This window comes from Marmota marmota, unplaced genomic scaffold (genome assembly GCF_001458135.2).
Source record: "Marmota marmota marmota unplaced genomic scaffold, marMar, whole genome shotgun sequence".
Taxonomy (NCBI): domain Eukaryota; kingdom Metazoa; phylum Chordata; class Mammalia; order Rodentia; family Sciuridae; genus Marmota; species Marmota marmota.
The window spans coordinates 49002-63289 of NW_025999880.1; the positions used below are offsets into that span (position 1 = coordinate 49002).

Below are 14288 nucleotides of genomic sequence, written 5' to 3' on the forward strand. Positions count from 1 at the left end.
CAGATATATATATATATTATATATAAAACTAACAAAGCACACGTTCTATGGGGAGTAATAAATGAAATAGCAGAAAGTGTCCAGCTCATCATGGCTACTGGAGAAATGGTAATGCTCCCTATCCTTCCTCTATCTACTCCAAGTATCTGAATCCCAAAATGTCCCTGAAAATCTTTATGATGGGAGTAGAAATAGCCTTTCCAGGAATAAGATGCTCTTTAACACTATGTTTGTGAGAAGATAGAGTCAATGTAAAACCTTTATTTATTATTATTATTATTATTATTATTATTATTATTATTATTTTGGTACCAGGGATTGAACTCAGGGGCACTTGACCACTGAGCCACATCACCAGCTCTATTTTTCTTAAGTATGTATTTTTTTAGTTGTAGGTGGACACAATACCTTGATTTTATTTTTATGTGGTGCTGTGGATCAAACCCAGTCCCTCTCACGTGCCAGGCCTGTAGGCTCCTCCAGAGCCACCAGACCCTGCCCCGATGTAAAACCTTGTTGAGCAGGGAATTTCTTGCAGTTCTGGGCTGGAAGACCTTTAGGCTAGGCCCTTAGGTACCTCCTGAAGCAGAACTCTTGTTTCTGTCCCTTACTATCATGGTGGGGCTCTGTCTATCACAAAAGTTTCCCTTTGCTTCAGGCAACAGGAACAATTATGGGAGGTGAGCATAAATTTGCACTTTAGGGTTTCAAACTTATTTCAATGATCATGTGCTCCAAGGAAGGGAGGAAGATATTGTTTTTCATCCTGTCGAAATGATATGAAAGTATATATGAGAATCAAGATTTGTAGGAGTGGAATTGTGGCTCAGTGGTAGAATTCTTGCCTGGCATGTATGAGGCCCTGGGTTTGATCCTCGGCACCACATATAAATAAATAAATAAAAGATTTGTAGTGGTTATTTTAAATGCAGTTGCTCCTATTCCTTTGGTAATTATTTTGCTCATTGTATAAAATAGAGTAATTGAAGAATATGTTTGGAATGGAGCTTTGAAAAACAAATGAAGTAGAAAATAAGAAAAGACATTGTTTGTCAATTGTCCTAGGAAGTTTCATAACTGGAAATAATAATCCTGGATTCTACGTGCTATGCTGCCTTAGTCTATGAAGTCAGTGAGGGTTCACTTCCGAACCACCTCTCACCAGGGCTGAGGATGTAGCCTGGGTATAGGTTGCTTGCCTAGTATGTGCAAGGCCCTGGGTTTGATCCCCAGCACTGGGGTGGGGGAGTAAATCACCTATCACCTATAAGCTTGGAACAATCACTTTGGACATAAGAATTTGCAGTTTTCAAAACACAAACATGACAAACTGTCTCCCTTTATCATAACATAAAAACTGACTGGTGTCAAGTAGTCAAACCATAGTTACTACCTGAAAATAAGATTCTCTGGAGATCCTCTTTATGTTCCAGGCCTTTCTTGGAGTACACAGGTCTGCTGAGAGGAGATGCACTAGATAGGTTCAGCTGAGATTCAAAGTCTTTGGACAAGCACAGAAGATCTTCACAAAGAAAGAAAACTCATGTTATTCTGAGATTTCAGTTCATCCCCTCATGACGGAAAGAGACCTTACCAGTGGGTGGATATATGATTTTCTTGGTGGTGTGACTTGAGAGATGATAGAGACAACTCCCCACTCATGTGTCTAGACAGAGTTTTATTGTGTATTAACATGGCCAAAATCTTCCACTGAAGAGCCATTATTTGGAAATTTGTATCTCTCCATTCAATATTATTCTTCATTCTCGGTCAGGATAGCATTATGTTCATATGTCTCTCATGACACATAGCACATACTTTTAGTCCCCACATCTGTGTTGGTGTGTCTTACTTTATATCACCCCTCTATCCTTCACTACCTTCCCTGCACCCAACTCTCATCTCTGTTAAATATTCTATAGTTCCATGTATTTTCCTCTAGTAGTCATTATAACAACTCTAATGATATATTTATTAGTTTAGGGACTGATTAAATGATTATCATCTTTGATAGACTAAGCTGCACGAAGGTCAGGAACTAGGTCTGCTTTGGATCTGTGTAGATATTTCTAGTATAAATATTTCTCAAATTAATGAATGAAAAAATGAATTAACTATAATGCACCAATAAGAAATGTGAGGAAAGAAAGAATGAATGAATGAATGAAGACCCTTAGAAGCATAAACTTTTCCTTACCTTATATCCCCTGCAGCATAGAGCACAAGGATCATCACATTTTAGAATTTCAACAAGCCCCTAACAGCAAATGCTTAGGTGACATTCACTAGCCACATTCTCATTCACTCACTTAAATCACTACTATTTTCCAGGTTGAACCATGACATACTCTCAGCTTACTCAGAAGATATATGGGTACAAATCATTTCTTTAAATTGATTTTTTATCTAAATTTTTATAACTTTATTTATTTATTTTTATGTGGTGCTGAGGATCGAACCCAGGGCCTTGCACATGCGAAGCAAGCACTCTATTACTGAGCCATAACCCTAACCACATTTAAGTCGATTTTTAAGTAGTTAAAATAAGCTCAATTTATTTTTACATAAACTTTCCAAGACCATGGTAGTTGTGTTTATGAATGTTTACTTCTACCTATCTGGAGTACTTGTGTGAAGCAAAAAGACTTCCATTGAAAATATCAGGAACAAGAAACTCATGTAAAAATCTCAATGACAGACAGACACCTATGTTTATTCTTAAAGGTATAAGGTATAAAATCAAAGGACATTAGGAACTGCATTATTAAGTTCTTCCACTTGTTTTGGAGATGGAAATCCAACAAGCTATTTATGTCACACAAAAGACTGTGTCCCAGATTTTATATGATTCTCTGTGTCTCTCCAGGCTTGGCAAATTCTCAGTCATTCTAGAAAGACTAAGATATCCCACTAATCCACCAAATTATAGAATGATAAGAAAAATATGCAAACAAGCTTAGGAAGCAACAGTAATGCCAAGTAAGGAAAATTGTTAGAAGCAGAGTAGTAGATCAGGTTATGGCTTGTGCATAGTGGGTGCATGATGATGAGTGGAGGTAAAGACAAATTATTTAGAGCACAAGCAGATCAGGAAGAATGTGAGGGTACTGAGGACAGACCTGGCATTGGGAAGGCCTTCATCACCCTGAGCTACTTTCAGGTTTTCCTGAACTGCAAAGTCACTAAGGTCTCCAAGGATCAAGACACAGAAGGCATCTTAGCTTAGGCAGAGGTACTATTATGAGGTTACAGCAAACTTCAATCCAAAGGATTTTAAATATTTCAAGTGGCCAGTCCAAGGAAATGGCACTATGCTAGTAAAAGTCGAATAACCAGGTCTAGTTGAGAAAAGATTTTTTCATTTGCAGCCAACTGCTTGTTTCTGTGGTTGTAAATATTCCCACCATGGACAATTTCAAACCATCCATATAATGTCATTAAACGCAGAGTTGGGAAGAAACGCACAGTAACAGGGCTGGTATTGTGGCTTAGTGGTAGAGTGCTTAGCATATGTGAGGCACTGGGTTGGCTTCTCAGTAACACATACAAAAAAATAAATTAAATAAAGGTCCATTGACAAGTAAACAGATATTTTTTAAAAAGAAAGAAATGCACAGTAGCACTCCATTTTATAGTATTTCCACCACACAGACACAGTAGATATAAATGACCACACAAGCATAGATGATAGTAAAACTTAGGAAATAATTATGAAGTGGTGAGTTTGTATTAGTACAGTAACTCATAAATAATGTTTGTAATATACATTATTTAATTGCAATCATATATTAAAACTGAACTATGCCTAGAGGCTGGAGATGTAGCCCAGTTAGTAGAGTGCTTGCCTAGCATGTGTAAGGCCCTGGGTTCAATCCCCAGCACCACCAAAAACAAATAAAACAAAAACAGCCAGGTGTGGTGGCACACACCTGTATTCCTAGCTCAGGAGGTTGAGACAGGAGGATTGTGAGTTCAAAGCCAGCCTCAGCAATGGTGAGGCCCTAAGCAACTAAGTGAGACTCTGTCTCTAAATAAAATACAAGATAGGGCTGGGGATGTCTCTCAGTGGTCAAGTGCTCCTGAGTTCAATCCCTGGCCAAAAATAAAATAAAATTTAAAAAAAATAACAACTACTCATAATGACAGTGTTTAACAGCCAGCTCTTAAAATTTAAAAATTTACCTTAGAGCCAATAAAAGCCAGTTCTAGAACATCACTTCAAGGGCAACCTCCCCCAAATATTTTTCTTTTCAACTTCTAATGTGGAAAATTTTCACTATTCGACAACTGATTTAGGTTTCTGATCTACCCAACAAAACTTTCTCTTGTATGAAAAGCAAGGTACTTGGAGAATCAAAACACTTAGTAAGATTTCCAGAATAACAGGAAACAAAGGAAAACTGTAATATGGAGTTGCCCAAGAGGCAGAAAGGACAGGAAAGGAGGAGCTTTCTGCCCCTTACCTGGATTAGCGTCCGTCATGTCTACCCATTTCTTAGTTGTCGGGCTGTAGATGTTTTTCCTATCATTCACCATCCATGAACCAGGAGAGTACATCATCATGTCTACCCATTTCTCAGCCGTCAGGCTGTAGATGGTTTTCCTATCATTCACCATCCATGAAATGGGAGCTTCTGAGAACACCACACAACAGAATGGTTCCACTTTAATTGCAAAGCAATAACCGTACAAGTCTTCCCCATGAAACACATCTATGACTTTGGTCCTATAAGACAACTGCGCTTCAGAAGAGCAGAAATGGACGATGGGCAGCTTTGAAACTGCATCTGCTATGGCTGTCTCCAAAGATGCACAGTCAACCTGGTCTTTTGCACATCCTAGGACTTTCCTACTTTGATCCTCCACCCCAACAAAAAGATAGCCTCCACCACTGTTTGCAAATGCAGGGATGTACTCTGGAATTAGGCTTTTTACATATTTTTGTATGTTTTTTGTAGAGAACTGCTTAAACTCTACAGATTGAGACTCAGGAAAAGGTAGGATGTCATCATATTTAAGTCGGTCGCTTTGGAATAATTTGAAAGCAAGATCTGATTCAAAAACGTTCTGATGTACAGCTCTGGGAATTTTACTCTGTGAAAGTCCTTCATGACTCAGACTACATTTTACACTCTTTTTCCTGGTTACTAGGAAATCAAACGCCTCTCTTGACTTCATGAGGATCACAGAAGTGCCAGATCTACGGCGCAGTGAGGAGCTCAGGCTGCAAATGCGAGGCTTCGGGGAACTGTCTTCAGGTGAAGGGGCACTGCTCCAAGATTTAACAAAAATGTAAAAACACTTTCCTTGGTACTTGAATTCGAAGAAAGCCTGCAAATCTGAAGATTGAATAAGCTCTCTCAGTGCCTCTTCCAAGTCCAGTCCGATCTCCACTGGCTGTTCATCTTCGTTTGCCATTTCCATCTGAATCACTCCTCCTCCTGAGTTTAATAAAGCACATGCAGCCTGTAGAATGTTCACTCTCTCTTGCTCTCTCCGAGTTTTCTGCATCTTGTTTCTGTTTCTTTCACCAAGAGTCACTTTTCCTATGTTGAAGACTAAGTCTGGGTGAGATAAATCCTCCACCAAAGATGAATTATGTTTCTCCATGTTTGTTCTGCAATTGAAAACCATTAAAACATGCATCTCATGTTAATAAAAAAGTAAATTGAGTAGTACACACAAAATACATTCACTCATTTACTAAAAAATGTTTGTCAAGTTCCTGCTAGGTACTGGGAGCTAGAGATTCAGTGGCAAATCAAGAAAGGGCAGAGCCCCTGCTTCTTGCAGCTTACAGTCTGCGAGGAAATATGGTTGAATAAAATAATTGATCAATGTTTGGAAAGTACTCTGAAAGACAAAGCATCAAATATTAACAATCAACCTAATATGAATAAAGAAGGCCTCCTGGTTGAAGGAGCACTCAAGCTAAGATCCAAATTAACCAAAGCTTTAATATCAGAGTGAAATGTGGGAAGTCCTGAAACTAGCAAAGAAAATAGTGTATTAGGGCTGGGGATGTGGCTCAAGCGGTAGCGCGCTCGCCTGGCATGCGCGGGGTGCTGGGTTCGATCCTCAACACCACATAAAAATAAAAAATAAAGATATTGTGTCCACCTAAAAAATAAATATTAAAAGAAAGAAAGAAAAAAAGTGTATTAAAGCAGTAAAGAGACCCAGCATCGTGGTATATGCCTGTAATCCCACTGACTGGGGAGGCTGAGTCAGGAGAATTGCAAGTTGGAGGCCAGCCTCAGCAACTTAGCAAGACCCTACCTCAAAAAATAAAGAGGGCTGAGGATGTTGCTCAGTGACACAGAGCCCCTGGATTCAATCCCCAGTACCAAAAAATTAAAATTAAAAAAAACTAAAGGCTCAATTAAAAAAAACAAACAGCAAAGAGATGTTCAGTCTGACCAGAACTTTAGAGTGATGAATGATGTTAGGTGAGAAAAGAAATAGTGAAAGAGGAAGCTCAAAGTTAGAAAAGGGACACTGTGGGCTGGAGTTGTGGCTCAGTGGTAGAGCACTTGCCTAGCGTGTATGAGGCTCTGGGCTCAATTCTTAGCACTGCATATAAATAAATAAATAAATAACCACTGACAACTAAGAAAATATTTTGAAAAGAAAAGGGACAATGCTCTTAGCAGTCAAAAGCTAAGGAAGGATTTTTAAAGAAGGGAGAGTAACATAAAAAAGTAGCCATTAAAAGGCATATTACAGGGGCTGGGGTTGTAGCTCAGTGGTAGTGCACTTGCCTGGCATGTGTGAGGCCCTGGGTTCGATTCTCAGCAGTGCATATAAATAAGTGAATAAAATAAAGGTCTATCAACAACTAAAAATATATTTACGAAGATATGTTACAGATGAAGAACAGATCCATGGTTGCCATGGGCTAAGGGAAGGGGGAAGGTGTGATTACAAAGGGATGGCACATGGAACTATACGTCTAGAAATGTTAATTTTACTGTATCATAATTTTTTTAAAGGGGTAGACACTTTATTAATTCAGAGTAGAGAACCAATTCAAGAGGGCAAACCAGTAATAAGGATTTGACAATAAATGACACAAGAGATGATGGCCCAGATACCAGAGGTGGCATTGAAGGTGCAAGTAATTTATTATTATATTTATATATATTTATTATTATATTTTCTTTAAAAATGTTAGCATTTTATACATTTATATATTTTATATATATATATATATATATATATATATATATATATATTATTATTATTATTCAAGATTCAAGGATGAAAAAGATCAATCAGAGTAAAAATTATTTAATAAGGTATTTATAAAGGTAAGGGCAAGGTTGAGGGAAACTAGCAAATTTTGTGAAGCACCTTTCCTTCCGTAAACATGGAGAGGTAGGAGGTGAAAGAAGAGAGTCATTATGAAAAATTTGTAGGAGAAGGTGACCTAACTGAAGTTATTCCCACCAAAAGCATGTAGAAATCAATTCACAGTCTAACAGAGTCTTATAGGGAGGAATAAAACACCTCATTCTACTCTTGTATCTTCTAAGCTCATCTCTTTGGTGTTCCTTTCTGATGGAACTCAACAAGAAACCACATAACAAGGGGACTTATCATGCAGCCTACAGCATATGTCTCACCAATAGGTGAAAGATGGAGAAAGGAGCCAATATGGCAGCCATTGGTTACAGGAGGCCACTGAGTATTTGAAATGTGTCTAGTCTGAATTGAGGCGTGTTATGTGTTAAATAGACATTTGAGTCCAAAGAATTACTAGGACAAAGAAAATGAACATGAAATATCTAACAATTATTTTCTTTGCAAATTATGTTGGTAATCCATTGGGTTAAATGAAAATATATTAAAATTAATTTCTATTTGTTAAAAAAAAAGAAAGAAGTAAAGGAGAACAAGGTAACATATTCTGTATCCTCACTGTAGTACTATCTATCCATATTTATATGTTGTCAATTTTTATATTTGTTATCAAAGTTCATATAACTATAAAACTAAATAGGGCAAATTGTACCATATATAAAGTATATCTCAACAAACATGACTTTAAAAAGAAATCTAGTTCATGAAGTGTTTTAACAGTATTGGGCACATATAACCACCTGATAATAAATAATGGCTATTATCATGATTCATTAAAACAACCAGCATCAAGCTGTTTCATAGTAGAGTAGGGAGGGGGAGCATGGGAGGAATAGACCAGCTTTAGATAGGGCAAAGGGGTTAGAGGGGAAGGGAGGGGGCAGGAGGTTAGAAATGATGGTGGAATGTGATGGACATCATTATCCAAAGTACATGTATGAAGACACGAATGGTGTGAATATACTTTGTATACAACCAGAGATATGAAAACTTGAGCTCTATATATGTAATATGGATTGTAATACATTCTGTTGTCATATATAACAAATCAGAATTTAAAAATTATTAATAATAATACGCCCAAAAAAGGAAAATAAATTAATGGGAAACTCTGGTAGAGTTCTTCAATAAAATAATAAGAGAGATTTTGTCCCATCCAAATACATATTAAGGAAGTTGGAAAAATATTTTTCTCTTAATATGTTTTTGGATATATAGATATATATGTATCTGTATACACACACACATATATCTATTCACACACACAAATATATGTATTTTTTGTTTGTTTTTGTTTTTAGTTTTTGTTGTTTTTGGTACTAGGGATTGAACCCAAGGTGCTTTACTACTGAGCTACATCCCCAGCCCTTTTTATTTTTTATTTTGAGACAGGGTCTCACTAAATTGCTTAGGGCCTCACAAGTTGCTGAGGCTGGCCTCGAACCTGAGACACTCCAGCCTCAGCCTCCTGAGTTATTGGGATTACAGATGTTTGCCACTGTGCCCGACCAGATATGGTTTTAAAAAATATGCAGAGAAAAAAACTAGTGTAATAAAAGATTGAGAACTCAATAACAGAGTTCAATCAATAACAGTAAAACATCACAATAGTTATCAAAATTTTATGAAGTACCTGGTTCCATTGGGTTTACTGGAGAAAATTTTTTATTTTCAAAATCCTATAATAATTACATTATTAAATATATACCATTGGCCACATAAAAATATGGCATACTACAAAATTCAGTCTTATCCTGGGCTTTAAAATTTTCACAAATATTATGACAATAATCCTATTTTACTTGTATTTCCCTTTCCTCTGTGGTCTTTAATAATATTACATTTTTATGAATTACAGTCATCAAATGAACAGAATTTTGCATTGTTTTATCTATCATTTCTCCAAATTTTGGAGAAATGTTGTCATGAAAGACCCTCTAAGAGTGCCTTCCGTCTGAAGAGACCCGTACCCAAAGGACCAGCGAGACCACTAAGTTCGGATGCAAAGAGCAAGAGGTTTATTCGAGTGCACAGGTACCCGGGGCGACAAGCTCTATGAGACTCGCGCGCCCTTGGCTTATCCTGAGGGGTTTATATAGAGCCTACAAGCAGAAGCGTAGATACAGAAGCGAGATGCATAGTTACAGGATCCCTATTGGAGGATTCAAATGAGGTGGGGGCTATAGTTCCTTCTGTTCTCGGAAATCAGATAAAGTTGTTGACTTGATCAGTTTCTGTTCCCTTCCTATATTTTTCCGTTCCCTCATTGACCAGATGTCTGCCTTTGCACATCCTGTTTTTGTACCTCATTGACCAGATGTCTGCCTCTGCACATCCTGTTTCTGTAACGACCTTGAGCAAGCCCAACCACTGAACTTGCTGACTCTGTTGCCCCTCTGGCCTCCTTTGACAAACTATTTTTTTTTAAGCCTTGTTTTATCTGGCATTACTAAGCTAAAGCTATAAGCAGCTGGGTTGGGGGGGGTCTTTCAGTCACATTTATAATTATATATTTTAAAGGCCACATTACATTTTGCCAAGCATAGGCATGTCAATTGGTCATTTCTCAACTGTGAAATTATTATTAATCATAAATTATAATCATAAATCATTTACTCAACAAATATTAATTGGACATCTATCATTTACCTGGCACTGTGCTAAATCCAGAGAAAACAGTAGTAAACAAAGCAAATGTGGTCCTTGCTATTGAGAGCTTGCTGTTTAGGGGAGGTAGAAAGTAAATAAGCAACTACTATGTGCGATAGTTTAGATCATCAAGGGAGCTTAAGATGTTAAAGTAGGACAGAAGAGGCTGTACACCTTGAGGAATTTGCAGGAGGCAGGATTATTGACTACAGGATTCAGAGGTGGCTCTTGCCTAAGAATTCTTCCTCTGAACAATGAGTATAGAAATTCTTTGAACGTTATACCCAGTTTGGTGGAGGGCAGCTAGCAGGTTCATATGACAATCATGTTTCATTCCATCCTCTAAACAGAGGTTTCAAAAGTTTTTCTTTTTTTTCCCTCAAACCTGACATTCATTAAAAAAAAAAAATTTAAAAAAAAGAGGAAACTACCAACTACAACGCCCTTCTGCAGAAGTTTTGCTGATAGAAAGCTTTTTGAAGAAGAGGAACTTCCATGTTACAAATATAGTGAGGGTTTCTGCTTAATTATGGTAAGGGTCTTCTGGGTGGGGAGTGGTCTCTGGCCTGCTTCAATGGAACCACATGGTAAAGCTGTCAATTGTCCCTCAAATTGACATGTAGACTTCACACAATTTTTATCAGAATCCCTGAAAGACTTCTTTTTACATATAGACAAATTTTTTTTTTATGGAAAAGCATGGAAACTAACACAATAGCTAACATGATATTTCTAAAAAGGAGAATAGAGTGGTGTTGATATTGTAGCTCAGTGGTAGAGCACTATGTGAGGCACTGGGTTTGATCCTCAGAATCGAAAGAAAGGAAGAAAGGAAGAAAGGAAGAAAGAAAGAAAGAAAGAAAAGATGTTAAGGTATTGTGTCCATCTACAACTAAAAAAATTTTTTTTGAAGGAATAGTACACAGAAGAATGATTCTAGAACTTTTTCCTTAAAAAAAGAATAAAGTATAAGGAATCACTCTATCTCATATTAAGATTTACTATATAGCCAGTGGCACAAGCCTGTAATCCCGGTGGCTCAGAACAGAAGGCTGAGGCAGGAAGATCAAGAGTTCAAAGTCACCCTAAACAACTCAGGGAGACCCTGTCTCTAAATAAAATAAAAGGAGGGAGGGGCTGGAAATGTTGCTCAATGATTAAGCAAGCTTGGGTTCAATACCCAGTGTCAAAAAAAAAAAAGATTTACTATATAGCTTCAGTATATATAGAGTGTGATACTGGCAAGCAGTACACATAGATTAATGGGACAGAACAGAGAACCCAGAAATAGTCCAACACAAGATAGCTAACTGATTTTTGACAAAAGCATAAAAATAATTTAATAGAGGATGAATGGTCTTTTCAAAAATGGTGCTAGAGCAATTTAGATGTACACAGGAAAAAAATCAAACCAAAACCTGGTGCAATAGCACAAGACTAATACCAGATACTTGGAGGTTGAGAAAGGAGGATCACAAGTTCAAGATCAGCTTGGGCAACTTAGCAAGACTGTCTCAAAATAAAATAAAAAGTAGTAGGGATATAGCTCAGGGCTTGACTACCATGCATGAGGCCCTGGATTCAATCCCCAGTACTACAAAACAAACAAAGATTAAAACTAACCCTCACGTCTTAAACAAAAATTAATTCAAAATGGATTGTAAAATTATGAAAGATTTACAACAGGTGAATGGTTAAATAAACTGTGGTCTATCTATATCACAGAATATCACTCAGAAATAAAAAGGAACAGACTCTTGATTCACAAAACAACTGGATGGATTTTAAAGACACCCTGAGTGAAAAGAGTCAATCTCAAAAGGTCACATGCTGTATTATTCTATTTATATAACATTCTTGAAATTACTAACCTATAGAATAAAAATTAATAAAAATAAATTAAAAAGAAAGATAGAAAGAAAAGAGCTGGACATGGTGGCGTGGGAGCCTGTAATTTCAACAACCTTGGAGGCAGAGACAGGAGAATCCTGAGTTCAAGGACAGCCTCAGCAATTTAGTGAGGCCCAAGGAACTCTGTGAGACTCTGTTGCAAAATAAAAAAATAAAAAGAGCTGGGATATGGCTCAGTGGCTAAAATGCTCCTGGATTCAATCCCAGATACAAAAAGAAAAGAAAGAAATGAAAAGGTATTCACAGAACAGGAACCGCAACTGGCCTATAAGAATATGAGATGGCTTGGCCTCAGAGTAGTCAAAGAAATGTATAGAAAGACAAAGATACCATTTTGTTTCCTTGGACTAGCAAGTATCTATAAGCCTAGCAAAACTAAGCATTTACCAAGATGTAGAAAAACTGGGAATCTTCATCATTTGTAGCTGTATATAGTTGTGCAACCTTATAGAGAGAAATTGGTTGATCTTTATGAAAAGGTTCTCCAGATTTTCAGAATATATGGGGTTTTTTTTGTTTGTTTGTTGTTTGTTTTTTGTTTTTCAGGAGAAACTTGAGCTATATTGACTGGGAAGCTGTGATCCATTTGGATTTTTGAAGTTATTTTTTGCAAGTATGTGAAAAGACATTTGGTTATTTTACCAACACTAATTAAAGCACATACTTGTGAAAGCACCAATTAGTGAATTTGCTCAATTTTAATGAGTTATATCCAGAAATCTTTATGGAGATGGGACACAAATGAATATGTAATTATGAATAACAATCAGATGGATAATTGAGAGATGTTTGCTGCTCTGCGATAGGAAAACAATTACCTATAACATTTATTTTCCTAAACAGACACTTATATTCTGGATATTCTCTAAACATTAATTGGCATATTTATTTTAACAACATAAATATGTTAATATCCGATTTTTTTTTTTTTTTTAGAACTACTTCAGTCTGTGTGCACAAGAAAATACAGAAGACTATAAACAAAGTGTTAAAATGTGGGGGAAAGAAATGAGTAGAGGAGGCAGTCCACTCCTGATTCCAGGCCTGATCAACCAGGCTTGCTTCTTCACATGTGAGGTTTTAGGATGGCATGGGACTTGGGGGCCGGGTCTGAGGATGTGGGTCTCCTCCTTGCAGTGTGTGTTACTGCTGGTTACTGATGAAGAGTCCTGCCCCCTCACATGTTGAAGTATAACATTAGGGAAGCTCGCTGAGGCAAGCATATACAGTAGAGTTTATTTAAAAGGGGGTAACATATGGGCTGGGGTTGTGGCTCAGCTTTTCATAGAGATCAACCAATTGGGTAAGTGTGCCTTCTCTCTCTCTCTCTCCCTCTCTCTCTTTTCTTTTCTTTTTTCTTTTTGAAGACATGCCTGCATCTGTATTCCTTTACATATGTCTAGAAGTTGTTAAAAATAAATAACATACCAAAACAATGTTTTAACACTAGTAATGTTCACTGAAAGAAGCATTATATGTCACACCTAAATATTATTAAGGAGCAGGGTTTGGTACATAATTTTGAAGTTCAATAAAAAAAATGAAAATTCAAAAATTATGATGTCATTTTATTTTATTTTTTTAATTTTTTATTTATTTTTTAGTTTTTGGCAGGCACAACATCTTTGTATGTGGTGCTGAGGATTGAACCGGGGCCGCACACATGCCAGGCAAGTGTGCTACTGCTTGAGCCACATCCCCAGCCCCAATGCTGTCATTTTAGGACAATGATAGTGGAGCATTAAACCGAGTGGCTTTCTCTGTGAAAGTGCAGAGATCCTACCTCCATAAAGCCAGATCTCACAAAGCAGCAGTACTCCAGCTGCCAGAATGCCAAGTTTCAGCTTCCTAGATCATGAAAACTAGAATTTTCTGGCGCGGTTTTTTAAAGTTTCGATTTCTCAGAAAGTGAAATTAGCATGATCCCGCCCCCACCCCCACCCCCCTGAAGCTCAAAAGAAAACTAGGAATGCAGAAGTGCTCTAATCTGCCATCTTGAACCTCCCTCACTTAGGTAACTTCTTCACAGGCTTCCCTTCCCGCCAAAAGCACCTTTATATCTTCCGGGGTCTCAGACCTCAGCCAGCTTGCTTGGGACTGGAAGCCTGCCTCCTGTATCCCTGGCCTCAGCTAAAAAGTAAGTCCTATTCTAACGACCAGTTCTCACTGTGTATTCGGTGCAGTTAAGAAAAGCATGGGACTGGGGTTGTGGCTTAGTGATAGACCGCTGGCCAAGCACATGCGAGGCCCTGGGTTCGATTCTGAGCACCACATAAAAATAAACAAAATAAAGGTATTTTGTCCAACTGCAACTAAATTATATATATATATATGTATATATATATATATATATATATATATATATA

At 37.3% G+C, this 14288-nt stretch overlaps 1 protein-coding gene and 1 long non-coding RNA gene across 2 annotated transcripts in view; one reads left to right on the forward strand and one right to left on the reverse strand.

Annotated features, from left to right (window-relative positions):
• LOC107150330 (schlafen family member 13) overlaps window positions 1-14288 on the reverse strand; it is a 23397-nt gene that overhangs the window by 7172 nt on the left and 1937 nt on the right. The window contains exons 2-3 of the mRNA XM_015495301.2: window positions 4464-5617; window positions 1394-1522 (exon numbers count right to left, since the gene is read on the reverse strand). Coding sequence (XP_015350787.1) covers window positions 1394-1522; window positions 4464-5617 — 1283 coding nt within the window. The remainder of the gene's footprint in view (window positions 1-1393; window positions 1523-4463; window positions 5618-14288) is intronic.
• The window catches only part of LOC125611900, a 3132-nt gene continuing 2652 nt past the window's right edge, over window positions 13809-14288 (forward strand). The window contains exon 1 of the long non-coding RNA XR_007342146.1: window positions 13809-14059. This is a non-coding gene — a long non-coding RNA (uncharacterized LOC125611900). The remainder of the gene's footprint in view (window positions 14060-14288) is intronic.